This window comes from Malus sylvestris, chromosome 13, assembly GCF_916048215.2.
Source record: "Malus sylvestris chromosome 13, drMalSylv7.2, whole genome shotgun sequence".
In the NCBI taxonomy this organism is placed as follows: Eukaryota; Viridiplantae; Streptophyta; class Magnoliopsida; order Rosales; family Rosaceae; genus Malus; species Malus sylvestris.
Window position 1 is genome coordinate 11,601,970 of NC_062272.1, and position 26,555 is coordinate 11,628,524.

The following is a 26,555-nucleotide window of genomic DNA, read 5'->3' on the forward strand; positions in this document are numbered from 1 at the left end:
TTAAGGAATTGAGCGGTTTGATTATATAATTTGTACACTCACAAAGAGTAAAATATGTGTTTTCTTCCAACGGGAATGCAAGTATTATTCATTATTTATTGGTTTTCTTTCTATATTTCTATTTAAAAAGACAAAACCATACAAAACTCTCCCATGTTTTTCTCCCGCCAGTCACTACTCCCTTTCTTCTTTATTCTCTGCAACAATGGCATGTCAAAATCCACATATGAAAACAAACAACAAAAATTGCAGCGGTTGTCGGTGAGTAAAGTAGATAAATGGCCCGTGTGAACATGTACTCTTTGTCTTAGAAATTAGACTGGACCAACAACCAATGGTGAGAATTTGCTGAGTGTCCTAAAAGCCCTCCTAACCCAATAGAATTTGAGATTTTGCTCACATTCCATGAACCTCAGCCTCAACTACGCTATCTTATACGCTTTATTAGGAAGATTTTATCTACTTACCATACCAAATATTTATCTTGGATTTTCATCCACTACGTACCGTTACATTACGAGAGTTGTCTGATAACACATGATAAGAATTACCCAACAACACGTAATAAGAAAGAGAAAGAGAGGAGATATGCAATTATTTGTTTTGGTCAAACAAAGATATGATTATAGATAAGTTTTTCTTGTTAGTTTAGAGAGATTTTTCAGTGTGCTAGTATTAGAGTCTTTATACCAAGCGTCATTATTCAAATGATTGAAATTTTATTTTTCAAGTATTCAACAACTAGTATAATGATATTTGGTGTACTAAACTGTATTCTCAATATATTGAAAAATATCTCGTTAATTTGGACTTTCTACATTGTATATCATAAGTATACTTTCTCAAATCAAAATTAAATACTAAAACACAACACATATACATAAATACAGTTATATTCTTATCTTACTATCTCACTCAACCTTCATTCATCATCTCTCTCTCTCTCTCTCTCTCTCTCTCTCCCCCCTTTATTTCCTTTCGCAACTTGTCGTCTCAACATTTCTGTTACATCTCTCACTTTGCTCTTCCACAAGGTAATGCCAAGATCCCGTTTACCTCTCTTTTAGTTTCTTTCCTCTTTTTGGTCCTTATGTGTGTGTGTGTGTGTGTATAATTATAATTTATATATATACAGATTACTAACCTACTCCTACCCCATTTCAACACTTCTGCTACTATTTGCAGCTGCATTGTTCTTGTTAGCCATCTCTCTCTCTCTCTCTCTCTCATGTCTTAATTCTCAATTTTTATGTCAAATTTCTGCTCCCCTTTTCTTTTCATTGGTGATTAGTTCTTAATTTTGTCCCCAAGATTGATTAGAATCAATGATCTTGCAGGAGAGCTGAGATGGAGGATTGCAACAGAGGCCAAGACTATTTCTCTGCCCAAGACCATGAGGTAAGATCTGCTCCTATTTCTCTCTCTCTCTTATTCGTAATTCCAACTTACTATTTGTTAAATTATTGAGTTTAGACTAATTAAGCCCCAAAAACTAATAAAAATTGAAATTCAGAGAGGATGTGATTAGTTAACCACCGTAGAGGCGTAGACTATTTCCATGGTGTCGGTTCAAATGTATAATTAAGAAATTTAATGGCCGTTTCTGCAATCCTTACTGCATGAGTCACGGTCATACGCTCCGCATCCTCTTTATTTCAATTAAAGTTGGTGGCAGATATTTTAATTTTTAATTTTTTTCCTTTGGTGGCAGTTTTTTAATTCATTAATTTACTAGCCATTTCACACATGCGTTATCAGTGTTTAAAATATCGCTATTGGTGCAAATATTGATATACAAATTTGTATAAATATTGATGAATATATTGAAAATCGATATCAATTGTCTTTGATGAAAATGATGAAAATTAAAAATGAAACTTTAGAGATTGTTAAACATTGGTTTATACTAAATATAAGAATTTTATTGATATTTAACCGATATGTCAAAAATATCAATATGGGATGTAGTTTAAATTTCACACCCCTTTTCATATATTTCTCTGACTTTTTTATATTTCCACAAAAATATTGACCATTTTAAGCCATGTGCTTTACATATAGTTTCTTCTTTTTTTTTTCTTTTTTTCATTGAACAAATAATTTTGTTTTTTGAATATACGATATTATCTACGTTAAGGGAAGGAGAGTGAGTTAAGCCTTACTCAACTATATAGTTCAAATTTATCTTTGACGAAAATCGAGCATAAGGCCTCTTACTTACAAGTGAAGAAGAATATAATTAGACTATAGAACTAAGTGGATGTTGAGGTTTTAAACATGAGTAAGAAGATATCCACATCTTAGTCATTCATCTTGTATCGTACGGTCAGAAATCATTTGATTTTTTATTTAAAATTAAATATAAATAATATCTGACAAAAACCGACCGCATAATATATGATAAACGGTTAGAATGTGAGAATTCCTAAAATTCCCGCAAAGTAAATCCGGAGAGGATCCCTTTCCCTGCAATTGACATTTGGTGGGTGGGGACGGATATAGGAGTGAAAAATTGAAATGGGACCGACATTTAGGATATTATTAAGTAACGGCTAGTGTCTTGACACGATAGGAGAATATGTCTTCCCTATTCGAAATGTCGGCAGCAGGTACGGTGGTTACAACTTACAACTATGGGCACTAACGTAGACTACCAACATCCTTCATCCCCAGCTGTGGTTGCTGCTGTTGACTTTCCCTTGTATTGATTACTTTTCACCAATTTTTAAAGGGGTAGGATTCTCTTATCTTCTATTTCCATTCCCTTCCTTCCCCTCCTTTCACCAATTTTTAAAGGAGTAGGAGTTCGTGGTTCCAGACGACTATGACGTTGCTAACCACCAGCTCTAGGGAAGCCACCACGCCAGCTTCGGAGAAGCTAGGATGCCGACTCGAACTGTAAAGAAGAAGGATCCGGATGGGTATGCTCCGGAGACGATCCTATGCCCTCATAAACAAGAGGATTTCCTCTAATTCACTATTTAGCTAATTTATAAAACTTCATGTTTATATATTATAATCGAAATTGCTCGTATTATAAATTAATATGTAAATATCAACTACGTAAAAAAATAAAATAAATATGTGACCATTTGGTCATCAAATTGTATCAGATTTTGAACAAATGGGTGGATCCAGTAAATGAATTACGAAGTGTTCCTCTATTTGCTACAATGATTGACTAAACAAGCTTTGTTTTAATTTATTTTTTGTAGTGATGATCTTTACAGAGTGGCGGTTCCGATCATAAACACAAAGTTCTGTAAATCGGCCACTAAGTGAGTTGAAGAGGAAGTCCTCTTGGCTCCTCAAGATTGAGGAAGAGTTCTTCCGCAATTCACTTAGTAATCCCGAGTCACAGAACTTCATGCTTATGATATCATCATTGTGTTCATCTTCATTCCCAATTTACGGTTTTCTTACAATACTCCGGTGTATGAAGTGATTAGACTTTGAATAGCCACATTGAGGCTGTCAAAGTTTTAGCCATACAAATACAGGCGTTCAATACTCGGTGCATTGACTGTCAGTTTGTTTTTCCGTTTTAATTACAGTCAGCAGCTACCAACAAATATGGAGGACTTGCGCCAAAGAAGAAGCCTTTGATTTCAAAGGTAAATTGTTTACCACTTCAAAGAGTTCATCAATCAGTTTTGTTTTTCTGTTGTATTCCATTAAACCCATCTAACAAAACCCTAATTTGTGTGTGTGCATGTATGCATGCAGGATCATGAACGTGCCTTCTTTGATTCAGCAGATTGGGCACTATGCAAGGTATTATTAATCCCTCCTAAAAAAAATGAAAGTTAAACTCCTCCTTTACTTTTTACTCATTTTGTAAATAAATAAATAAATTCCATTAATTCATGGATGTGTAACAGCAAGGTGCAGGGGTGAATCCAAAATCAACAGCAGCAGTGGAGACCTTACAACCAAAGCTCCAGGTATAGAATTATAACTACACATAAGTGCATTACTTTCAGGCGTGCGACAATTTTTAACGTCAATTTGGATGAAGTTTTTGAAATTTGACGACAAGTCCCACGTCACGAAAACCCTATCTCGATAGTTCAGGGGGCAAAACAACATATAATTCGTGACAAAATGTCAATGTTTAATTAAGAATTGTTCTTGTTTCAAAAATTTAACTCGCTTTGAATAATAAACCCAATTAACGTGACAATATGCAGAGAACTCCACACCAGCAGCTCCCCCCAAGGAGACCTGCTTGTACATCTGGCCATGAATGATATGCAGCCTCGTAAGTTCACATATATATATGCAATTACTCATCATTATTCGTAGTATGTTAATTATATTGAATAATGCTAATTAATTTCCCTTTAATGTTTTATTATCTTTGGTTTATGATGTTGCAGGGAGCATAGAGTCGTCGAGGGCTCAAAGTAGTTTGTTGTTTGAGAGGATTAATGTTGATGACAAAGCTATATATATAACAAGCATCGGAATTGGCTGAATGTAATAATTGTCAGTTAGTCTTTTTTTTATTTTTTATTTTTAATTTTTAATAAGAGTAGTTCTCTCTAAAGTTTGCTCTTCTCTATTAATTTCGCAGTTCGTTTTGTGATTCCAACTTGAGTTGAATCCATAACCAAAACTGGGACTTTATATGAAAGACTTATATTAGACAACAGTTGCCTCAACCGCTGGGGCACACAACGGTTTGATCCATGTCCTTAAAAAATTGGCAAAGAAGTTGCAAAACATCCAGTCCAGACACCTTTAGCCTTCTCTGTCAATCATCTGTCAAGTTAACCATTTTTAATTTTGACGTAACACTCAAGTTCGCTCACTTTTTGTTTACAGAGATGCTGGATTGATGAACGCAAATTAATATACAGATATATGCCACATGGACAACAAACAAGATCTTTCTTCATAGAAGACTTTAACCTTCTAGACATAGACAAAAAAGGGGATGAAAAATGGCTTTTCGACATAAATCAGGCTTCCATGTAAATAAAAAATAGGTGAAATGAGCTCTTATAAACACAAGAATATAAAATAACCGTTAAATTATTGTTACACCATACCTTTTTATTTCAAACTATATAATGTGATAGACGTAGAAGAGACATGGTGTTACAATTTGTAACTTAATGTTATTTTATATAAATTTTTATCGCATATGGACCAAATTGTGTCCTAAATCAAATGGATGCAAAGTATAATTTACCTTTCTAAAGCGCAATTTTCTTTGGTTACAAGAAATTCATATCTTCGGGCCAAAAGAAAAGAGAAAATGTAGTCAAACAAAAACACATTCAATTTTCCACATTTGAAAGAGAAAAAACTGTGCCCTAGCCACCAATAACATGCCATATGTCACACTATCTTGTGGTATTGCCTAGGCCATGAACCAAACTCAAACTCGATCAATTTTCTTTCTAATTGTACACCATCTTTACTTGCAAGGTATACAATTGTACAACGCACATGCAAATTTTTAGGTTTCAGCAAGTGAAAGTTGGTGACTTGCACTCCAACTGCTCTCTTTCTTCTAGTCCTCGGCATTCCTCCAAATTCTTTACCACTTTTAGAGAGCAACCCCATCAATCGGTTTTCCTCTTTCCCAATTAAAATCCACCAACTTCTACTTTTACCAAATTTTCCCATCCACAGAAGTTACTTTCTTATGTTTGTTCAAGGTGACTATCAATGCATGTATATGAGAGAATTTAGTCAAATCAGAGACTGAAATGTGGTTTATGTTTAATTCAGTCAAGAAAAGTAGATTGGTACGCCAGGTTGTTCATATGTTAAATTTGAGTATTTAGAACCTCCCATTATATTGCTAGGGGTCGGTAACGCTCCATCGGTATACATTTCGATTTAGCTCCAACTGTAGCTATATTTCTCTTCCGAGATAGTTGCTGTAGTTTGCAAGCTTCTGTCATGGCATTAACGATGACCCAACTCTCAGTTTTAGCTGCAGCTTTCATCTGCATTTCTCTTTTCTGCTGCAGAACAGGTCTATATGTGACATAGAAACCTAATATTGGTTCCTACTTCTTATTCTTAATTTTCTAATAAAATATTAAGCGGAACTTTTTTTGGTGCGTAAATTTTTGCAGGGATGGCAGATGAATATACACCTGAAAGAGGTGATGAACCAGAAAAGGGCACTGGCACTGAACACCAGGATCCAACTCAAATTGTTGCCAAAGCCTTGCTGTGTTTCAATGACAAATATGTAAGTCACACCATCATTCAGTTGAAAGCACATACCATATTCAAATTTGATTAGTCCGTCTATGGAGCTAACGTTCTGTCAATATTCTATCCATAATGTGTTAGGTACCATTGTTGCTCACAAAATATACAAACACGTTATAGATCCACTTTTGACAATACTCATGCACGCCGTTACTTCATAGGATGTTCATTTCTGAATGTTTACGTACATGTGAGACATTAGGAAAATAACTTCATTAGGAATAAAATATTCATTTGTGGATGTAAACACAATTGTAATGGAAATATATGTAATGGTTTGGAGAAAATTTCAGGTATACAGCAGCTGTGAAGAGTCTTACAGATTGAATGAGAGTGGAGATCTGAAGGTGCCTGCAGAAAAAACTGATGAATACTGCAATGGTCCTTGCATGACGGAGACACAGCTTGTGCTCGATTGTATTGATAACATCATGACCAATTTCCTGTTTTACAACAAGGCCACGATTCAAGACATTCGAGACACGATTCATGCCGGATGTGGCCACGGCAAAGAAAGAGGTAACCCTTTGATTTAATTTGTACCTAGTCATGGTAGTGTGAAGAGATTATATTTTGTTTTGGTTAAGTAAATGTCAGTTGTTACTTGTATAATCTGTCATTAAATTGCATTTTTTCCAGGTAAATTCGACGTGGCTGAACACATCATCAGAGCTGAAGGAAGCAATGCGTACAAGGCTGCAAACCAGATTCTGATTGGGATTGTGCTGATGATTGTGGGGAATGGATTACTGTTCTAAATTCTAATATGTATGATGCCATAAAATTAATTCCCATAGCCATGTATATATGCAAAAGTATAATATATAGTGGTAACATTCATACTACAGTAACAACGACAACAAAACCTTTTTCCACTAAGTGGGGTCGGTGTCATTCAAACTGTAGTAGTAAAACAAAATCGGAAGATAATAAATATATAATTACTGCTGTAAAAGTGTTTTTCAGAATGAATATAAGATTTTAAGACACTTATAGCTAAAATGATTAAGAACGTTTATTCATGTATTTGAGATTATGTGTTGTTTCTATCCCTAGTTCTTTTATCGTTTGGCCAGAGACAAAAGAAGGGCGAACGACTATAAGATTAAACTTTGATTTGAAGGCTCCAGTTTGAAAAACGATGACCAAGTACAAAGACGACACAGTGCACACCATACAAGCATGACAATAGTTCCGCATATAAAGTAGTTTCGCTTAACTTTAAGTTGTAACGATAATGGCAAAATAAATAGTAAAGTGAATAATATTAAAATTGACTTTTTAGTATAAAAATGTGGTTTTTCGTTAAAATGAACAGTACCGGGAGCTTTTCGTTAAAGTTTCCTTAGCTCACATATGGGAAGTATATGCAGTTTGATGCGGGACAGTAAATATTATAATGAGTCTATGTAAATTTCAGTTTTAGTAACCATGTCATATTTGATCATACATTGATGACACAATGATGACATAATGAGCATACATTTATGATATAATGATGACATTTAAAAACTGATCATTTTTTCAACCAAATCTTAAAAATTGATCATTCCAGCTAATTGCCCATTTTTTATCTTGTTATATTTGCCCACCTATTATACTCGTGTCTTTTTTAGGCATAGTAGCACTTTTTTTTTTGTTTCGAGCAAGAGATTTGTAGCTTAAATGGTTAAAAATGTTTACCTTTACACTGAAGTCTGAAAGTCATGTGTTTAAATCACCATCTGCTAGTATTTCTTGTACCAACAAAAGAGAAAAATCCGTCTCATATTTTGTATCATGTTACAAAATAAGCGAATCAATAACACTACAAATGTGAGGATCATAAAGTTATTGTGTCCAATAGCCGAATAAGGTGGACTACCTAATTACTTACAAAGAAGTGTGACCCTTGCGGGGGTTGTACATGTTGTGATTTACGGGTCAAGCTAAAGTGTTGGATAGAAATTTGGAAGTGATGATCGGTCGGACAAAAGCATAGAAGAAGCATTTGAAGGGTTCTGACATTAGGGCGATCGATCGGAGGTGGCGGTCGATCGATCAGAGACGGGAAGAGAAATCCTCTCACATTTCCTTTTTAGTTTTTTTTGGTCCTATATGGGCTGGGTTTTAGATCTCTTGGTTGGATTCTTTGTTTGGTGAAGAAGTTTCGATAATTTACTCATTTGATGAGAATAAGAATTTGATTTCCTTGCCTATTAGGACTTGGATTTCCTTTCAATTAGGATTAAGATTCTCATTGTAACTTAAGTTCTATGCATTATATACAGGACCTTAGGGTTTGGTTTATTTTGTGTGTCATCACCATTGGTTTAAAGATTTTACTCTCTTTTGGTTTTGGAACGGAGGTCACCGTTTGGAGTGATGAGTGTGTGACAAATTCATAGCTCCTTCATTTGACATTGGTGAGAGTTAATTTGTGAGTTTGAGAGTTAGAGAACAATTTGGGAGATCTCTCTGTTTGCTTTGGATTCTCTGCTCATTTGGTTTATGATTTGTAATTTATGGGATTTGAATTGTGAGAGTTAAACACTCATTTGTAAACTTTGTTTGTTTAGTAAAATATCTTGCCCTCCTTCGCCCGTTTGAATCTTCATTTTTACCTACAACGTTGATGTTTAATATTTTTATTAGAATCACTTCCGCTTACGTATAAAAGTACAACAGTACAAACATGAGATCAAGCGCTACCTAAATGCATTATTTTATGAGTCGGTCAAACAATCTACCTGATATGATTGTCGAACACAAAAATTATCATAAACGAGGGTATAATTCTTTGTAGGTTACAAATTTCTCCCCGAAGACAGGTCGGTCCAGCACTGCACCTAGCCAAAGCCATTCCGTACCTCTGTAACCTCACCATGTCGACATAAAAAAAATTAAAAGACCATTCTCCACCCAAAACGACCGAGTTTTGGCTTGGCTCACACGCTCGGAAGTTGAGAACATTGATCCTCCCTTTCTCTCCCTGAAGCACTGCGCGCGATACCGCGAGACCAACTGGCATTCGTCGCCGGAGAAGATGAAGATCAGCATCAATTCTATGGCCCGGCGAGTCGAGGTCGATAATCGCTATCCTCTCCGATTTTACTTCCGAATCGCCGATAATCTCCTCAAACAGGTTCCCTTTTGATTTTCCTCTCTTTGGTTCCATTTTTCTTTCGTTGTATTCAGTTCTAGAGTAGTTAGGGTTTAAATTTGATTGATGAATGCTAATTACCTACATAAAACTTCATTAGGGAGCCAAATTTTGTACTTTTAATTGAAATTAGCTGTTTAAGGGTTTTTTTTTTATAATTTATAATTTATAATTTTTTTTATCAGCGCCAAGGCTCTCCAATCACCATAAAAATTGAGTTTGAATTTTAATTTTCACATTGAAGCTGAGTTCTGTATGAAATTTGGAAACAGTAAGTTTTGTGATTAGAAAATAATTGTTTAATCCTAACTAATTAGGAATTTATGACATAATATGGCAATGCTATGTATTAATCTAGTATTTTGATGAGTATCCTGCATTGTGTGTTTAAAATTGTCAGTTTTTTGTTTTTGTTTTTTAAATGTACTCTTCAAATGCTCAGGCTAATATTTACCGGGAGGAGAAAAACATCCTAGATTTGTACGTCATACTTATACGATTCTCAAGGTACGTAGAAAGCGTTATTATGATACCATTTTGTGGGATTGATAGTATATAGAATAATTGAGATTTGTAACCTTATTGTTAAAATTTTACAGTTTGGTGTCTGAAACTATACCATGTCATCGAGATTACCAGACGTATTCTCCAAGAGAGAAAACTCTATACAGGAAGGTAAAATATGCAAGTTCTTTTAGATAGTTTTTAATTTACTACTTCTTTGCACGTTCAATGTGCTTCAACCTCTTCTGATTTGGCTGTCGTTTCATCATTGCAGAAACTTTTAGATGTACTAGATGAACTTGAATCTTTAAAGGCGGAAGCCCAGCGCCTAGTGAGCAAACTTAACGAGGCTCATGCAGTTGCTCAACTACCTCAACATGAAAGCCTAGAAGGCACTTCAAATGGTTTGGCAACGTCATCTTTAGAATGGCCTCCCGTGAACAATAAATCATTGAGCCTAAGCGCTAAGCAGGTACTGAATGCTTCATCGATATTATGGGATTAGTTCTGTTGGTTCTCATTATCTAGCCATTGACTTCATTGGGTTGTAAAGCACTTATAAGATTTGTCATAACCTTGTTGTGCCTGCATGGAGTATTTTTAGTTTATCTGAAGTTTGTTGGAAGACTATGGATTATATACTAAATTACTTCCCTATTTTCATGTGCAGCCTGGTAACTTGACATCTCAGTCGTCGTGGAAGTATAAAAACGATTATTCACAGATTTCAACAAATACTACACAAATTGACAGGCAGTTCCAGAAGCTGTGAGTGTATTTCTTCTAGCTGTGTATAGTATACTGATATCCATAGGCGATAATCTGAACTATGACAACAATTTCTTGAATTTGCAGATCTTTTAATCTACCTCTACCGAATAAAGAAACTTTGTCTAGACACTCATTTTTGGGTCCAAATGGTCTTCAGGGCCAGTGGCTAGGACCTAGTGCAAAGGTTAAGGTAAATTGTTAAGTGCGGTTTCAAAAGTATTTTTATTCCTGAGCTAGCAGAACTCGATTAAGCTATTCACCATGCAGGTTCAATATCCAAGCAGTACTGACTTAATCGCTAATAATATTTCAGAGTGAGTTTTTCATGCAATACTTCTTGCCTAAACCTTGTAACTGTGATTCTTTTCCGCATATTTATTTCCATGTTTTGCTTCCTTCTAAGTATATTATCAAAGCTTGCTTGATTAACTTTGAAGAAATTTCCTACTAATTTTAGTTGCTTCTAACATAGTGAATTTCATGTCATTCATGGTTATAGCCTGAATCAGGTACAAGATGGTGATCCAGGAGGAATTAAATCTACAATGGAGTCGGTGCTCTCCTTGGATGACGGTGCATGGCCACGTCCTTCTCAGGAATCAAGTCCTTCATTGATTAATGAAGCAAGGGAAGATCCTTTTGAGTTGGTCATCCATCAGCCTTCTCCTCCTCCTGTACTTGCTCGAGTGCAGCAGGAATATACTCCAATTCCTCCATCAAAAGTGGCAGATCCAAGGCCAGGACCTGCAAAACCGTCTCTGGATGGGATGCCAAGTTCTAGTTCATATCAACATTTACACGTTGTAAGCTTCCTATTCCCAATCCTTCTTATAAATGGAAACGCCTGATCTTTCTCTTGCCAAATTACAATCCTTGAGAAATTATTTTTCTTGCTTCTAATGGTGAAGGCTCCGTATTATTTTTTAATGTGATGCTGGTGGCATTTAATTTGTTTTGCAGCCAGTAAAATTGATGGACGATTTCTTGAGATTGGCTAGGGCGAATACAGATAAAAACTTGGAGACCTGTGGTATTCTTGCTGGTGCATTGGTAAGAATATAATGGTCTTTTCGTTGTGAGAAAACTAACATAATTTGATTCCTTTGGGTTCTCATTGTTTCATTTTTTCTTTTGTGGCTGCAGAAAAACAAGGTTTTCCATATCACCACGCTAATAGTCCCAAAGCAAGAATCAACCTCTGATTCGGTAGGATACATCACATGTCAACTTGTGGTTTGCCTTTCCATAATCTGGTTGTCATACCAAATTTTTCTTCTTGGGATCATTAGATGGTTAAATTATCATTTTTTTTTTCTACACGAGGAGCTGCAAACCACATACCAAATAAATTAGATGACCAATTTTGCTCGAGATCGGAGAAACTCATCCCACTTATGGATAACTTATCATTTAGAATCAAAGAAGCATTTTTATGTAAACTCAGTGTGTTGAGTATCTTGACTGTGATCTCCCAATTTTATATGTGTCTTCTTAATAGTGCGTTTGTCTATTTCTATCAACAGCATTCATTACCTTTGTTTTATGTTCAGTGCCAAACATTGAATGAGGAAGAAATATTTGAGGTTCAAGACAGATTATCTCTTTTTCAACTTGGGTGGATTCATGTAAGTGTCAATAGCTTCAGTGGCTTAAAATGCATTAGTTATTGCTCTTGTACATGTACTCATTATTTTGACTTTCGTATCCATGTGATGCACCAGACACACCCATCACAGACCTGTTTCATGTCATCGGTTGATCTGCACACTCATTATTCATACCAGGTAAAAAGCAATCACCTTTCTTTTACTGTATTTTTTTTTTTTTTTTTTATGAATAATAGGCTCACGACAGTCTAGGCGTCCCCTTTCCCTAAACCGGTCCTCACTCTTTGGTAATATTTATTTTCTGGACTTCAATCTGTACTTTCTAAATTTCCTCGCGGCTTTAGTTCTTTTTGTCGAAATAGAGTCTCTACTGTGAAGGATTTGTTACATTATTAGATACACTTTGGTTATTTGTCCGTGTTCTCCAAGGTTTCATTGCACTTCATATAACAGGGTCGCTATGGTTGTTTTTGTTTCAGATTATGTTACCAGAAGCAATTGCAATCGTCATGGCTCCTACAGATACATCCAGGTGGGTTTGTTTAACCGTCGACGAAATTGATAATATATCATTTTATTATGTAATATAATCAACATGCTAGGTTGTTTCCCATGTTATCGCAGTCCACACGGCATATTTCATCTCTCCGACCCAGGTGGTGTGTCAGCAATTCGTAATTGTGATCAGCGTGGGTTTCATCCGCATGAAGAGTCCTCAGATGGAACCCCGATTTATGAGCATTGTTCTCATGTGTTTATAAACTCCAATTTGAGGATTGATGTTGTCGATCTGCGGTGAGATTTTGACTTTTTACCTCTTAAACATGAAAATTGAGATAAACTTTGGTAAATATGTAAACAGAACAGTAATTATCTCGTCATCAGTAACTATATTGTAAATTCAAGTGGCTTCTAAATTCGAAATTTGATGGAAATATGGCACAACTCATTTTAGTGGAAATATAGCACAACTCATTTTGTAAATTCATCTTTCTCACCTCGCGGTGAGCTCCGACAGCGATGGCGGCGCAAACAAATACAAATGGAGATGGACATCTATAGGCTAAAAAATGTAAAAATATTTGTTGAAAGTATGTCTCTTGATCTTAACCTCTAATTAAAGTGTTATTAAAAATAAATATTGGGATAAGATAAAACAAAAAAGAATAAGGGCATTTTAGTAATCATATTGATTTCTTTTCCGATTCACTTGTAAACAATTTATATGAATTCAGTTTCGTTTATATTTCGATTCCAGAACATTTAAGTAAACAACTTTAATAAGAATTCAATTCTCAATCATGCTCAATTCAATTCATCTTCAATCCAATTCCTCATGTTTTGATTATAATTACGTAAACCGGCCATAAAAGAAAGCATCCCTGCTTCTATTTTCCCTGTTTGTGCGTTCATATATACCAGATTTAACTTCGCTCCTGCCCGATGGAAAACCGCCTCTATTTACTTGCACGAAAAAGGAGAGCTGCCATATTTGAGGAGGGCCACGCCTATAGGCTACAGACCAAGGTGCTAATCTTTGTCCAATAGGTATGGTTCCCGACCCGACTCTTTAGGCAAGTACCCAACGTTTGGTATACCCCCAGTCACAACCCACCGTTTAAAGTCTCAAGCGGTGTACATATATATATATATCCCTAAACATTGGGGTGTGTGGATATTTTATACACACCCTTTTAATTTTCGGTTATCAGATTGACTGAATTAAAGAATATCAAATAACAGAAATTAACAAAGAGTGTGTGAAAAGTAAAAAGAGATGTATAGATATCATACCCGCTATAACTTATGTCTTGTACAATATCACAAGTTTTTTCTGAGATATTGGAATATTATTATGACATGCTACATTGAATAAGTATTGGAATTGTTCTGATTCATGAATTTTTTTTTCGTTTAGAAAACATATGTTATATGTATTTGAATAGAGAATTGTTATTAGCACTCCAAAAATCTCATTTGACACTCCAAACTTTCTATAATTAGAAAGAAAAATACACTTGTGAAGAGTGTAGAATGAGATTTTTGGAGTGCTAATAACAATTCCCTTTGAATATTATATATTCTTGATTGCTTTGTGTTTTATAACATATTACAACAACAATAACAACCACCACCACCACCAAGCGTTATCCCATAAAGTAGGTTGGTTGTATGAATCATAGAACGTCATTATACTTGGTTTTGTTCCAAGTTTTCCGTTAGCTCCAAGTACTCCATAATGTTTCTTATAGTTTCTTCAAAATCTTCATAGGTCTTCCTCTACATTTTTTGCCCTGATCATCCGTCCCATTATCGCATCTTCTAACCAGAGCATTTATGTCTTTAAATGAAAACATAAAAAAAAGTTCAGTTTTTCAATAAATAATTTCATGTTTTGCATAGTTCAATTGAAAAAAGTCTATCTTCAAATAAGGTCGATCAACACTACTTTTCATAATTTTCTCTTCGTTGACTTTTAATGGCACGAAATTCTGATTTCCTTAGTGTTAATATAAAAAATTCTATGACTTTAGGCTGAATACCAAGAAGAAAAACAAATGTGGATTCACATTAAATTCCGTAACCTAATCCTTGAAATTAACTAGAGAAGGCTAGTCATTCAGATACACATTCATTCTTTCCCTTCTGAGGTTCATGACTTTCTTAGTTTTAAGTAAGTAAACATGTCATTAGAGTTGCAATCCTAACCACTAGAGAGAAAATATTGTTTGTCGCCAACCTTGAGATTGGCGGCTAATCCCTCTTGGTCTCTTCCTCAATCTGCTTCTTCCATCTTCTAACCATCATCCATTGGTTGTGGTTTCTCTTTAACTCTACTGAAGAGAGCTTTCGTGGTTGTGTCGCTCTCTCGCTGTGTTAAGGATTTGTGTGTTTTTTTGTTTTTTGTGTGTGGTGGTTCGTGCGCTTGTTAAGGGAGTATGAGGAAAAAGCTTGATATTTATTGGAGGAGACTCATAATAAGGTTTCTTTGTCGACGATTGAAACATCATTAGATGACATGGTCTTTTCTTTGTGTTGGAGAATATGATCTTACATTAGTCATATGATAAAGTAATATACAATTAATATATGAAACTCTTAATATCACTGAAACCTTTTGTGATAAACTCAACACCTAATAATAAATGGTTAAATTTGAACAATATGAGTGATATGCAGGGCCGGCCTTGAGAGTAGCCCAAGTAGGTGTCCAAATTTTTTTTATATCATGTAATTAACATATAAATACAAAAAAAAGTAAGAAACATCATAATTCATTTGTTAGTGGAATGGAAATGTTCGGTTTCATTTTTCTTTGGGGTGTTGAGTTCGAAATACAGAGCTGCCTTTCAGTCACTAGATTTTTCTTGTTTTTCAAATTGACTCCCAATCCTTCTGTCCAAATGCATATAAAGTTATAAAACTCAAGTCCATTTGCAATTTTTTTTCTTTCAACTTTTCATTATCTTCATTTATATCGAATGTTTAAACCAACTTTCCATTCTCTCAATTTCTATTAAATGTTTAAACCAACTATCACTTGGTCTTAAAGATTGTATTTTAAGGTAATCAAAACTTTGAATTTATATTTTTCTTTTCAATAACTTTTTATTGAATATTTTAATATTCAATTCGTTAGTGTGATGTTGATTTTAGAAAAAAAAAACACCAGAGAAACAATTGGCGTTGTTGAATTTATTATAGTCGTCAATCAAGTTTTATTGTTCTTTACTCTCTTGATCATCAAGTTTTATTGTTCTTCACTCTTAATCTTAGACTCTTGACTGCAAACATTTAGTACATTTGCGTCTAAAAACGTGAGCCGTGTAATGTTGTAGTAATGTTTGTATATGTATATTCTTTTGATATTAATTTTTAATGATATTTGATGTGAAAATAGAATTTTTTGTGTTTAGCGAATTATTTTTTATACAAATCAATATACAAAGAACTGAAGATCAGAGAACTTTAGGACCCCACTTCGAGAGCTCACCTAGGACCCCAAATTCTCAGGGCTGGCCCTAGTGATATGGGTGGTGGACCGCGTTGTACTTACAAAGTTTATCACTTTGTATTTTGCCTTCGTGGTGGTTCTCCAGAATGCAAGCAGTTCTGCTTAAAGAGAATCATATACACGATAATATTAGGGCATGTTTTTTTGCACTCACTAGACTCACTGGACTGGACTAGCTTAGCTAAGATTATTAAGCCATGTTTGGTGCAAGCCAGGACTAAGTTTAATGGGACTAGCTCGGACTCGTTCCGACTAAACTCTTCGCTAGTTGGGCTTAGCGAGGCCGGACAAAAAGGATGGGATTGCTAAGACCATCGCTTCGCTTCATCACCGTGCTGATGCTTTGATTTCCTCAGTCGTCTTCCTCTTCATCTTCCACAGATCCCCAACCGTTACAATTAAGCTTTTCCTCTTTCTCGGCCTACAATCAACCGATTCGGTAGCACCAGCTCTCGCACAGGCCCTACCTGCAGGCTGCATCTCCAGATCTCGCGCCACTGATCGTCGCATTTTCCTCGAGGCCGCCAAGCGCTTTGCCAGGAGGATGCGTTTGCAAGTTTGTCGTCGATTTGTAGATCCGACGATCTGAGCATTTGCAAATTGAAAAAAAAAATTGGGATTTTTCTGGATTTGATATGAAGAGAAAGTAAATTAAAAGAAGAGAAATATGAGTTTTAATTGAAGAGAAACAACAACAACAACAACAACAACAAAGCCTTTTCCCACTAAGTGGGGTCGGCTATATGAATCCTAGAACGCCATTGCGCTCAGTTTTGTGTCATGTCCTCCGTTAGATCCAAGTACTCTAAGTCTTTTCTTAGAGTCTCTTCCAAAGTTGTCCTAGGTCTTCCTCTACCCCTTCGGCCCTGAACCTCTGTCCCGTAGTCACATCTTCGAACCGGAGCGTCAGTCGGCCTTCTTTGCACATGTTCAAAATCACCGGAGCCGATTTTCTCTCATCTTTCCTACAATTTCGGCTACTCCTACTTTACCTCGGATATCCTCATTCCCAATCTTATCCTTTCTCGTGTGCCCACACATCCCACGAAGCATCCTCATCTCCGCTACACCCATTTTGTGTACGTGTTGATGCTTCACCACCCAACATTCTGTGCCATACAACATCGCTAGCCTTATTGCCGTCCTATAAAATTTTCCCTTGAGCTTCAGTGGCCTACGACGGTCACACAACACGTCGGATGCACTCTTTCCATCCAGCTCGTATTCTATGGTTGAGATCTCCATCTAATTCTCCGTTCTCTTGCAAGATAGATCCTAGGTAGCGAAAACGATCGCTTTTTGTGATCTTCGCTAGATTGCTCCAGTCATTAGTGTGGATAAGTATATAAATGGATAGAGATAGGAAAGCAAACACAAGATGTACGTGGTTCACCCAGATTGGCTACGTCCACGGAATAGAAGAGTTCTCATTAATTGTGAAGGGTTTACACAAGTACATAGGTTCAAGCTCTCATTTAGTGAGTACAAGTGAATGATTTAGTACAAATGACATTAGGAAATATTGTGGGAGAATGATCTCGTAATCACGAAACTTCTAAGTATCGGAGTGTGGTGTCGTCTTGACTTGCCTTATCTGTCTCATAGGTAGATGTGGCATCTTCTCTGGAAGTACTCTTCCTCCATCCAGGGGTGGTATCTTTAACTGGTGGAGATGCACAAGGTAATGTATCAATTTCACTTGAAGCTTACTTGTAGTTTCAGGCTTGGTCAAGCGCGATACAAACCATGTAGTAGGAGTCCCCCAAGTCGCCGAGCTAGGGGGTCTGCTGAAAGAGGTGACAGACAAGGTAAGCAATCAGAGCTCCGACTGATTGTTCACCTTCTCCCCATCTTGCAGCAGCATGAAGGATAAAGAGAAGAAAAATGAGAAGAGATGATATGAGATACTTTTGCTTTTGAAGAAGTAACTTTCCACAGGCTTATTCTTGAACTGAGCTGGAGGGTTTTCTGGTTTCCTCCAGAGTATAAGGCCGACTGAAGAATTTGAGGGTCAAAACAAGTCCATCAAATCTAGAGTACGTTCCACCCTGCTGATATGGGATACTTTTGCTTTTGACAGAGTAATGAATGTATCGGCACGTGTGCTGTTACGCTTGTCTCCACATGCTTCCTTGTATCCTTCGCACTTGCCCTATCTGTTCCTCAAGCAGATGCGGAATCTTCCCTGGAAACATAAGATGTTGAAGATGAGTACTCGAGAGCAATGCCAGGTAAGTAATCAGGTAAGGGGTTCCAGGCAGTCAGTTCCTGGCTGGAAGCTTGATTCCAAGTGCTGACTGATTGCTCTCTTTCTCCTTGTCTTGCAGGTAAAAACAAGGCCAAAAGAAAAGACAGGGAAAAAGCATGATATGGGATACTCTTGCTTTTAACCCTAATGATATGAGATATTCTTGCTCTAGTATAGCTTGTTTGCAGAGGTATTATCGGGGGGAAAGAAAGCTGAATATTTCGAAAGGCTTCGTTGGGAGTGCCCTCTCAGATATGATGAAGGGTTGAGCATTTTTGCAGGTCTGCCTGTCCGTTGGGGATGGAGGTCGACATATATAGGAGTCTCCCTAACAACAAGTAGTAATGCTATTCCTTTACCCTGCTTGGTCATAGCACGGTAGTGGGAGCTGCCAGTTTCACATGTTTTAACTCTGTCAGAGCACTTTGAAAAAGTGGTCTGTGGTATCTGGCTCTCGAGATTCGGAGAACGATGCCTCTTCGATTTTTGAGAAAGCAATCATGCTGGGGGTATGACTCTCGAGATTCGGAGAGCAGTGTCTCTTCGATTTTTGAGGAAGTAATCATGTTGGGAGTCTGGCTCTCGAGATTCGGAGGGTGGTGCCTCTTCGATTTTGGAGCAAGCAATCTTGTTGGGAGTGTTGTCTCGAATGTGAGTAAAGGTTGGGCATGTTTGCTAGTCTACCTTGCCACGAAGCACAAAGGTTGACACACAGGGACTTTCCAATTATCCAGCAATGGTACTGTTCCTTTACCCTCTCTTCGATTTTGAGAAAGTAGTCATGTTGGGAGTCTGGCTCTCGAGATTCGGAGGACGGTGCCTCTTCGATTTTGGAGCAAGCAATCTTATTGGGAGTGTTTTCTCGAATGTGAGTAAAGGTTGGGCATGTTTGCTAGTCTACCTTGCCACGAAGCACAGAGGTTGACACACAGGGACTTTCCAATTATCCAGCAGTGGTACTGTTCCTTTACAGTTGTGGGTAATAATATGGTAGCTAGACCTTCAAAATTTATGTGTCTAAACTTTTGTTAGTGCTGTTTCTTTGCTATTCTTTTACCTTTCTTGGTCAGAGCGATGTAGTGGGAGCTGCAAGCTTCACGTGCTCAACTTTGGCAGAGAACTTTGGCAAAGTTATTTGTGGTACCCATGAGCTATTGTTGCGTGTGGGAAGTGGGTGATTGAACAGTAAGATTCATGTGCTTTCTACTTCACCAGAAGTCTTCGACAGAATGCCCATAATTTCTGCAAAGCTGAGTGTGCGTGTGACAGGTGTTGACAAGGCTAGAAAAGTAGGTGCCTCTTCGATTTCTGAGATCGGCCCTCGTGGTCTCTGAGCAGCCCAGCTTTTGAGAAAGCGAGCGCCTCTTCGATTGATTCGGAGAACGATGCCTCATCGATTTTTGAGAAAGCAATCATGCTGGGGGTCTGGCTCTCGAGATTCGGGGAGCAGTGTCTCTTCGATTTTTGAGAAAGTAATCATGTTAGGAGTCTGGCTCTCGAGATTCGGAGGGCGGTGCCTCTTCGATTTTGGAGCAAGCAATCTTGTTGGGAGTGTTTTCTCGAATGTGAGTAAAGGTTGGGCATGTTTGCTAGTCTACCTTGCCACGAAGCACAGAGGTTGACACACAGGGACTTTCCAATTATCCAGCAATGGTACTGTTCCTTTACCCTCTCTTCGATTTTTAAGAAAGTAGTCATGTTGGGAGTCTGGCTCTCGAGATTCGGAGGACGGTGCCTCTTCGATTTTGGAGCAAGCAATCTTATTGGGAGTGTTTTCTCGAATGTGAGTAAAGGTTGGGCATGTTTGCTAGTCTACCTTGCCACGAAGCACAGAGGTTGACACACAGGGACTTTCCAATTATCCAGCAGTGGTACTGTTCCTTTACCCTTGTGGGTAATAATATGGTAGCTAGACCTTCAAAATTTATGGGTCTAAACTTTGTTAGTGCTGTTTCTTTGCTATTCTTTTACCCTTCTTGGTCAGAGCGATGTAGTGGGAGCTGCAAGCTTCACGTGCTCAACTTTGGCAGAGAACTTTGGCAAAGTTATCTGTGGTACCCATGAGCTATTGTTGCGTGTAGGAAGTGGGTGATTGAACAGTAAGATTCATGTGTTTTCTACTTCCCCAGAAGTCTTTGACAGAATGCCCATAATTTCCGCAAAACTGAGTGTGCGTGTGACAGGTGCTGACAAGGCTGGAAAAGGCTGGAAAAGTAGGTGCCTCTTCGATTTCTGATATCGGCCCTCGTGGTCTCTAGGGAGCCCAGCTTTTGAGAAAGCGAGCGCCTCTTCGATTTTTGAGATTGGCCTTCGTGGTCTTTGAGCAACCCAACTTTTGAGAAAGCAAACGCCTCTTCGATTTCTGAGATCAACCCTCGTGATCTCTAAGCAGCCCAGCTTTTGAGAAAGCAAACGCCTCTTCGATTTCTGAGCAGGCGCCTCTTCGATTTCTGAAGCTTCGTCGAGTGCAGATTTTTATAGGGGCTGGCATTAAGTTCCAAAGCACACTTAAATCTCCACCAGTAGAAGCTTCATTCTTGCACTTCTAAGATCTTGATTTGTCCGACCTCTTCTCTCTTCAACACCTTTGAAAATGTTTGGCCCCTCCGACCGTCGTTTTGACTTGAACCTTGTTGAAGAGGCAGCCCCGCCTTCTCCAGACAACATATGGCGCCCATCCTTCGTCTCCCCTACTGGTCCTCTTACCGTTGGGGATTCCGTGATGAAGAATGATATGACCGCTGCGGTGGTGGCCAGGAACCTTCTCACTCCCAAAGATAACAGACTACTTTCCAAACGGTCTGATGAGTTAGCTGTTAAGGATTCGCTGGCTCTCAGTGTTCAGTGTGCAGGTTCTGTGTCTAATATGGCCCAACGCCTATTTGCTCGAACCCGCCAAGTTGAATCATTAGCGGCTGAAGTGATGAGTCTCAAACAGGAGATTAGAGGGCTCAAGCATGAGAATAAACAGTTGCACCGGCTCGCACATGACTATGCTACAAACATGAAGAGGAAGCTTGACCAGATGAAGGAAACTGATGGTCAGGTTTTACTTGATCATCAGAGATTTGTGGGTTTGTTCCAAAGGCATTTATTGCCTTCGTCTTCTGGGGCTGTACCGCGTAATGAAGCTCCAAATGATCAACCTCTGATGCCTCCTCCTTCTAGGGTTCTGTCCAGTACTGAGGCTCCAAATGATCCCCCTCCGGTGCCTTCTCTTTCTGGGGCTCTACCGACTGCTGAGACTTCTCCTAAGCAACCTTTGTGAAGGCTCCCTCTTGTGTGCTTATTTTGACTCATGTATATGTACATATTTGTAGCTTATCGGGGATATCAATAAATAAGCTTTCCTTCATTTCAACGTATTGTGTTAAATACACCAAAGCCTTCTTCGCTAAGTTCTTTGAATTTTCTTTTGTTAAAGCTTGTATGTTGAAGCTTTCTGAGTGGAGCATGTAGGTTGGGGTAGTGTTCTCTTAATTTCCCGAATGAGGAAAACTTCTCGGTTGGAGACTTGGAAAATCCAAGTCACTGAGTGGGATCGGCTATATGAATCTTAGAACGCCATTGTGCTCGATCCTGTGTCATGTCCTTCGTTAGATCCAAGTACTCTAAGTCTTTTCTTAGAGTCTCTTCCAAAGTTTTCCTAGGTCTTCCTCTACCCCTTCGGCCCTGAACCTCTGTCCCATAGTCGCATCTTCTAATCGGAACGTCAGTAGGCCTTCTTTGCACATGTCCAAACCACCGTAACCGATTTTCTCTCATCTTTCCTTCAATTTCGGCTACTCCTACTTTACCCCGGATATCCTCATTCCTAATCTTATCCTTTCTCGTGTGCCCACACATCCAACGAAGCATCCTCATCTCCGCTACACCCATTTTGTGTACGTGTTGATGTTTCACCGCCCAACATTCTGTGCCATACAGCATCGCCGGCCTTATTGCCGTCCTATAAATTTTTCCCTTGAGCTTCAGTGGCATACGGCGGTCACACAACACGCCGGATGCACTCTTCCACTTCATCCATCCAGCTTGTATTCTATGGTTGAGATCTCCATCTAATTCTCCGTTCTTTTGCAAGATAGATCCTAGGTAACGAAAACGGTCGCTCTTTGGTATTTCTTGATCTCCGATCCTCACCCCTAACTCGTTTTGGCCTCCATTTGCACTGAACTTGCACTCCATATATTCTGTCTTTGATCGGCTTAGGCGAAGACCTTTAGATTCCAACACTTCTCTCCAAAGGTTAAGCTTTGCATTTACCCCTTCCTGAGTTTCATCTATCAACACTATATCGTCTGCGAAAAGCATACACCAAGGAATATCATCTTGAATATGTCGTGTTAACTCATCCATTACCAACGCAAAAAGGTAAGGACTTAAGGATGAGCCTTGATGTAATCCTACAGTTATGGGAAAGCTTTCGGTTTGTCCTTCATGAGTTCTTACGGCAGTCTTTGCTCCTTCATACATATCCTTTATAGCTTGGATATATGCTACTCGTACTCCTTTCTTCTCTAAAATCCTCCAAAGAATGTCTCTTGGGACCCTATCATACGCTTTTTCCAAATCTATAAAGACCATGTGTAAATCCTTTTTGGGCTTGCGAAGAAGAAAATGCAAACCAGAGAAGAAAAGTAGAGGGATGGGGAGAGAGAATCAAATAAATAAAGTGTGTAAATATTAATAAAATGAATAAGAAAATGACAAAAAAGTATTTTAGCATAGTCCAACATTACATCAAACGCTTCATTATTCTTATACTGCTTAGTTCATGCCAAGCCAATCCAGTTTAGTCCTAAAGTTAGTCCAGTCCGAGATAGTCCGGTGCAACAAACGCCTCCTTAGAGAATTATAACTTGTTGCCCATATCATCCTATAAACCTGAACAGATTACTTATTCCTATTTACAGGGTTGTACTGGTGGGCCTCTCTCTCCACCCTCACTTAAATCGCAACTCTGAATTCAGTTTTCCCAACTATTCATTCACATCGAAGAAGAAAAGAGAGAAAAAAGGGGTGAAAAAAATGAATGCTACGAATAAAAACCTCAGGCTTCCCCTTCTTCGTAGCTGAACAGTGCACGTGATTCAATTTAATTTTTGGTATGGATATTGACATTGACGTTCTAAGGTGATGGCTTCTAAAATCTATTAATATATGTGTATTGGATTCAAATAATTATCAAACAATTAGATGTTACGGTTAAATCTAAAGTATTATAACCTTAATTATCAAATAATTAGGTGCTACAGTTAAATCAAAAGTTCTATAACCTTAATTGTCAAATAATTAGGTGACACGATTAAATATAAAGTATTATAACTTTAATTATCACAAATAATTTGGTGTCAAAGTTAAATCCAAATCTGTGAAAAGTAAAAAGCTTATGCTTCATGTGCATGACTAAAATTTTGTTTTAATTCCTACTTAGCCATGCATGGAAAAACAATGTCACTTGAAATGTAGAGTTTTTATTTTATTTTTATAGGAAGGTGGGGTTTTTATTTACCCATCATCTCCTCATGGTTTACCAAAGGTATGATATTAGGTTTGGGGTCAATTAAATAAATCTCCACAGCCGACCTTGAAAACTCTATGGCCTAAAGCATCAATATATGGCTCAGTTGGATATGCTACTTTATAAAGCGTCTTTACTTACCAACGTTTTTCATTCGTAGCACTTTTGCGAGGATGCAGTATGTTGTTTGTCAAACAACCAACTAAGGGCTGGTTTGTGATTATGATGCTTAAAAAAAAAAAGCTTATTAAAAAATCTAGAACATCAAATGTGTTTAGTAAAAAGTACTGGTCAATGACTGTAGAAAAGCATAGAAAAGCAGTAGGGTCTACCATGCTTCTAATATTTTTTTCAAAGCATTAAATTTTCAAATCACAGTATTGCCCCCACATATTTTACAAAATTACAATCATTGCCTCTACATTATTCTCTTTGACAATTATTAAATCACATTAAATACCATATTTTTTTATATTCACAACAATTTATATAAAAGTTTACCAAACATTCAGACACTATTATTTATTTATTTTTTGTTAAAAGCACTTTTATAAAAAAAAAAAAAAAAAAAGAGTTTACCAAACACTCAACAACTTCATTTTACAACTGTTTATTCTCACAAAACAACAGAATCATTTTTTATTTTTTATTTTTTTTAAAGCACAGTAATACCAAACTAGCCCTAAGTGTTTTTGCATTGTATACAAGCGCTTTTAATTTTAAAGAGAGTCGTTGAAGAAGCGCTTCATTAATAATTAATAAACTACGACCTTTTTCTAAAAAATGTTTGCATATGTTGCAGTTATATTTAGAATAAGAATATAACTGTGTAAATCCTAGTGTATCTAGGGATATCTTGGAATATTCCCTCTACTAGTTATTATCCTATTAGAGTTGTAATCCTATTAGGGTAAGGATTTAACCTATTATACTACTATAAATAAAGACACAATGGGGTGATACAACACACATCTCACAATTAAATCTCTCTCTCTTGCCGCCGGCCTCTCTCCATCTCTAGTCCTACAGTTTAGTCAAATAGGTCTACAACATGTTATCAGCACACTCTTGCCAAAAGCTAAGGAAATGAAGGATCGTAGGAGGAGGTTTTCTTCTACAAAATTCAAAGGCTTTTATTTGTTTTCTGCTAATCAGGTATGTTTAAAATAAAGTAAGATATTTGAAACGTCCACGAAGCATGAAAACACTTCCCATGATGCATGAACCCCATATATTTATATTTTCCTTTCGATATATATATATATATATATATATATATATATATATATTGTATATGATTCATATATTTGTCAATATATATATATATACACACACATATACACGTTTCATGCATTACGTAATTATTTTGCTATGCGCAATTTGTGAGTTAAAGCATATAAATCAATTAGAAGCAATTTAGGGTTTTTAAAACCCTAGAAAAGTTAAGAAAAAAAAGGGAATTTAATGCAGCTCGTCGCTTGCATAACCGCCAAGCACCGCGCTGGCCTGCAACCCAGTCACGTTGAGCACTCCCCAAGACGACATTGTTTTGACGTCTGACCCATGGTTGCAGCCCTTTGGGCTTGCCGCGAGTGAGAACAACCCGACATTCTTGGCCAAGAATTGGTTTGGATTGGGCTTGCAGCCTTAGCCCACATACTAGCAGGCTTGTATCCGTATGCTGGGCTCTGCATTCGCACCCATAGCCCATCACTAGTAACCCGTGTGTTGCTAAACCTGGTCCTGCGTCTTTGGTCCGCCTGTAGCAAACCCGTGTTGCTTGCTGGATTTTGCTACCCCTTGGCCCACTTGCCCGCAGCTTTTGCTGCTAGGCTTGACTTGCTATGACCCAAAAACCCGAAACCCAGCTTTCTTGTAGGACAGCACATGCTGGGCCTACATCTGTGCCTTATTTTTTGGCCTAAACCAGCAACATTTGCTGCTGGGCTCACCCAGACCACATGGCCCATAGGTTTGCAACCTTCCTAAGGCCCAATGGTATGCAGTCGTGCTGCAGCACAAATCCATTGCCCTCACGGCCCAAAACTTCAAGAATAAGGGTAAAGCTACCGTTCAATCGGTTTATACTGAAATGGATATGTGCTACTGTTGTGGATTAAATGATCATTGGTTAGGTGTGTGCAGCGTTGCCCCAAAGCTATTGCCAAGTATCATTCTCGTCGTAAGTGTAACCTTGCCAATGTGGAACATCTCGAAAATGCTACTACATCCATGGAGATATCAGATTTTCAGGAAGCATCAGCTCCTATGGACGAATAAGTTTTATTCTCCTAGACATGTTTTTAGGGTGTTTTTACCCTTAGTGGCCAAACCCCCCGTATTTTTTAGGTTATGGTTTACTTTTTGGGCAATTTTTCTAAGTATTTGGAATAATTTGTTTGGTTTTGGTTTGTTTTGAATTGTGGATAATTATTTTATGGATATTATTTCCTGACTAATTAATTAAATGAATGGAATTATATTTATGCATGTGACTAATTCAATTAATT

The 26,555-nt window shown here is 37.5% G+C and overlaps 3 protein-coding genes across 4 annotated transcripts; all 3 read left to right on the forward strand.

Annotated features, from left to right (window-relative positions):
* Window positions 1-878: 878 nt before the first annotated feature.
* LOC126597811 (uncharacterized) lies at window positions 879-4,549 on the forward strand. 2 transcript variants are annotated; one of them, XM_050264649.1, is made up of 8 exons: window positions 919-1,034; window positions 1,136-1,198; window positions 1,338-1,398; window positions 3,555-3,614; window positions 3,727-3,774; window positions 3,882-3,944; window positions 4,191-4,261; window positions 4,380-4,549. In XM_050264649.1, exons 3-7 carry the CDS (start codon window positions 1,348-1,350, stop codon window positions 4,248-4,250), a joined length of 282 nt encoding a protein of 93 aa, XP_050120606.1. In that variant the 5' UTR covers window positions 919-1,034; window positions 1,136-1,198; window positions 1,338-1,347; the 3' UTR covers window positions 4,251-4,261; window positions 4,380-4,549. The 2 variants fall into 2 exon arrangements, with proteins under 2 accessions (XP_050120605.1, XP_050120606.1); XM_050264648.1 differs by lacking the exon at window positions 1,136-1,198 and having other exon boundaries at window positions 879-1,034.
* A 1,184-nt stretch (window positions 4,550-5,733) lies between these two features.
* LOC126597033 (uncharacterized) lies at window positions 5,734-7,226 on the forward strand. The gene is made up of 4 exons (XM_050263787.1): window positions 5,734-5,992; window positions 6,096-6,214; window positions 6,531-6,756; window positions 6,877-7,226. The coding sequence occupies exons 1-4, from the start codon at window positions 5,917-5,919 to the stop codon at window positions 6,993-6,995; spliced, it is 540 nt and encodes a 179-aa protein (XP_050119744.1). The 5' UTR covers window positions 5,734-5,916; the 3' UTR covers window positions 6,996-7,226.
* A 1,816-nt stretch (window positions 7,227-9,042) lies between these two features.
* LOC126597442 (AMSH-like ubiquitin thioesterase 3) lies at window positions 9,043-13,222 on the forward strand. Its single transcript, XM_050264239.1, has 14 exons — window positions 9,043-9,361; window positions 9,822-9,886; window positions 9,979-10,054; window positions 10,158-10,355; window positions 10,554-10,651; window positions 10,739-10,844; window positions 10,922-10,968; window positions 11,154-11,457; window positions 11,615-11,704; window positions 11,798-11,860; window positions 12,205-12,279; window positions 12,376-12,438; window positions 12,741-12,793; window positions 12,886-13,222. The coding sequence occupies exons 1-14, from the start codon at window positions 9,263-9,265 to the stop codon at window positions 13,058-13,060; spliced, it is 1,512 nt and encodes a 503-aa protein (XP_050120196.1). The 5' UTR covers window positions 9,043-9,262; the 3' UTR covers window positions 13,061-13,222.
* Window positions 13,223-26,555: the final 13,333 nt, after the last annotated feature.

Coding starts and splice junctions, on each gene's coding strand:
- LOC126597811 (XM_050264648.1), top strand. CDS start 1,348: ATGGAGGATTGCAACAGAGGCCAAGACTATTTCTCTGCCCAAGACCAT. Junction 3,615..3,726: donor AGAAGCCTTTGATTTCAAAG/GTAAATTGTTTA, acceptor GTATGCATGCAG/GATCATGAACGTGCCTTCTT. Junction 3,945..4,190: donor CCTTACAACCAAAGCTCCAG/GTATAGAATTAT, acceptor GACAATATGCAG/AGAACTCCACACCAGCAGCT.
- LOC126597442 (XM_050264239.1), top strand. CDS start 9,263: ATGAAGATCAGCATCAATTCTATGGCCCGGCGAGTCGAGGTCGATAAT. Junction 11,458..11,614: donor CATATCAACATTTACACGTT/GTAAGCTTCCTA, acceptor TTTGTTTTGCAG/CCAGTAAAATTGATGGACGA. Junction 12,794..12,885: donor GCTCCTACAGATACATCCAG/GTGGGTTTGTTT, acceptor ATGTTATCGCAG/TCCACACGGCATATTTCATC.
- LOC126597033 (XM_050263787.1), top strand. CDS start 5,917: ATGGCATTAACGATGACCCAACTCTCAGTTTTAGCTGCAGCTTTCATC. Junction 5,993..6,095: donor TCTTTTCTGCTGCAGAACAG/GTCTATATGTGA, acceptor AAATTTTTGCAG/GGATGGCAGATGAATATACA. Junction 6,757..6,876: donor TGGCCACGGCAAAGAAAGAG/GTAACCCTTTGA, acceptor CATTTTTTCCAG/GTAAATTCGACGTGGCTGAA.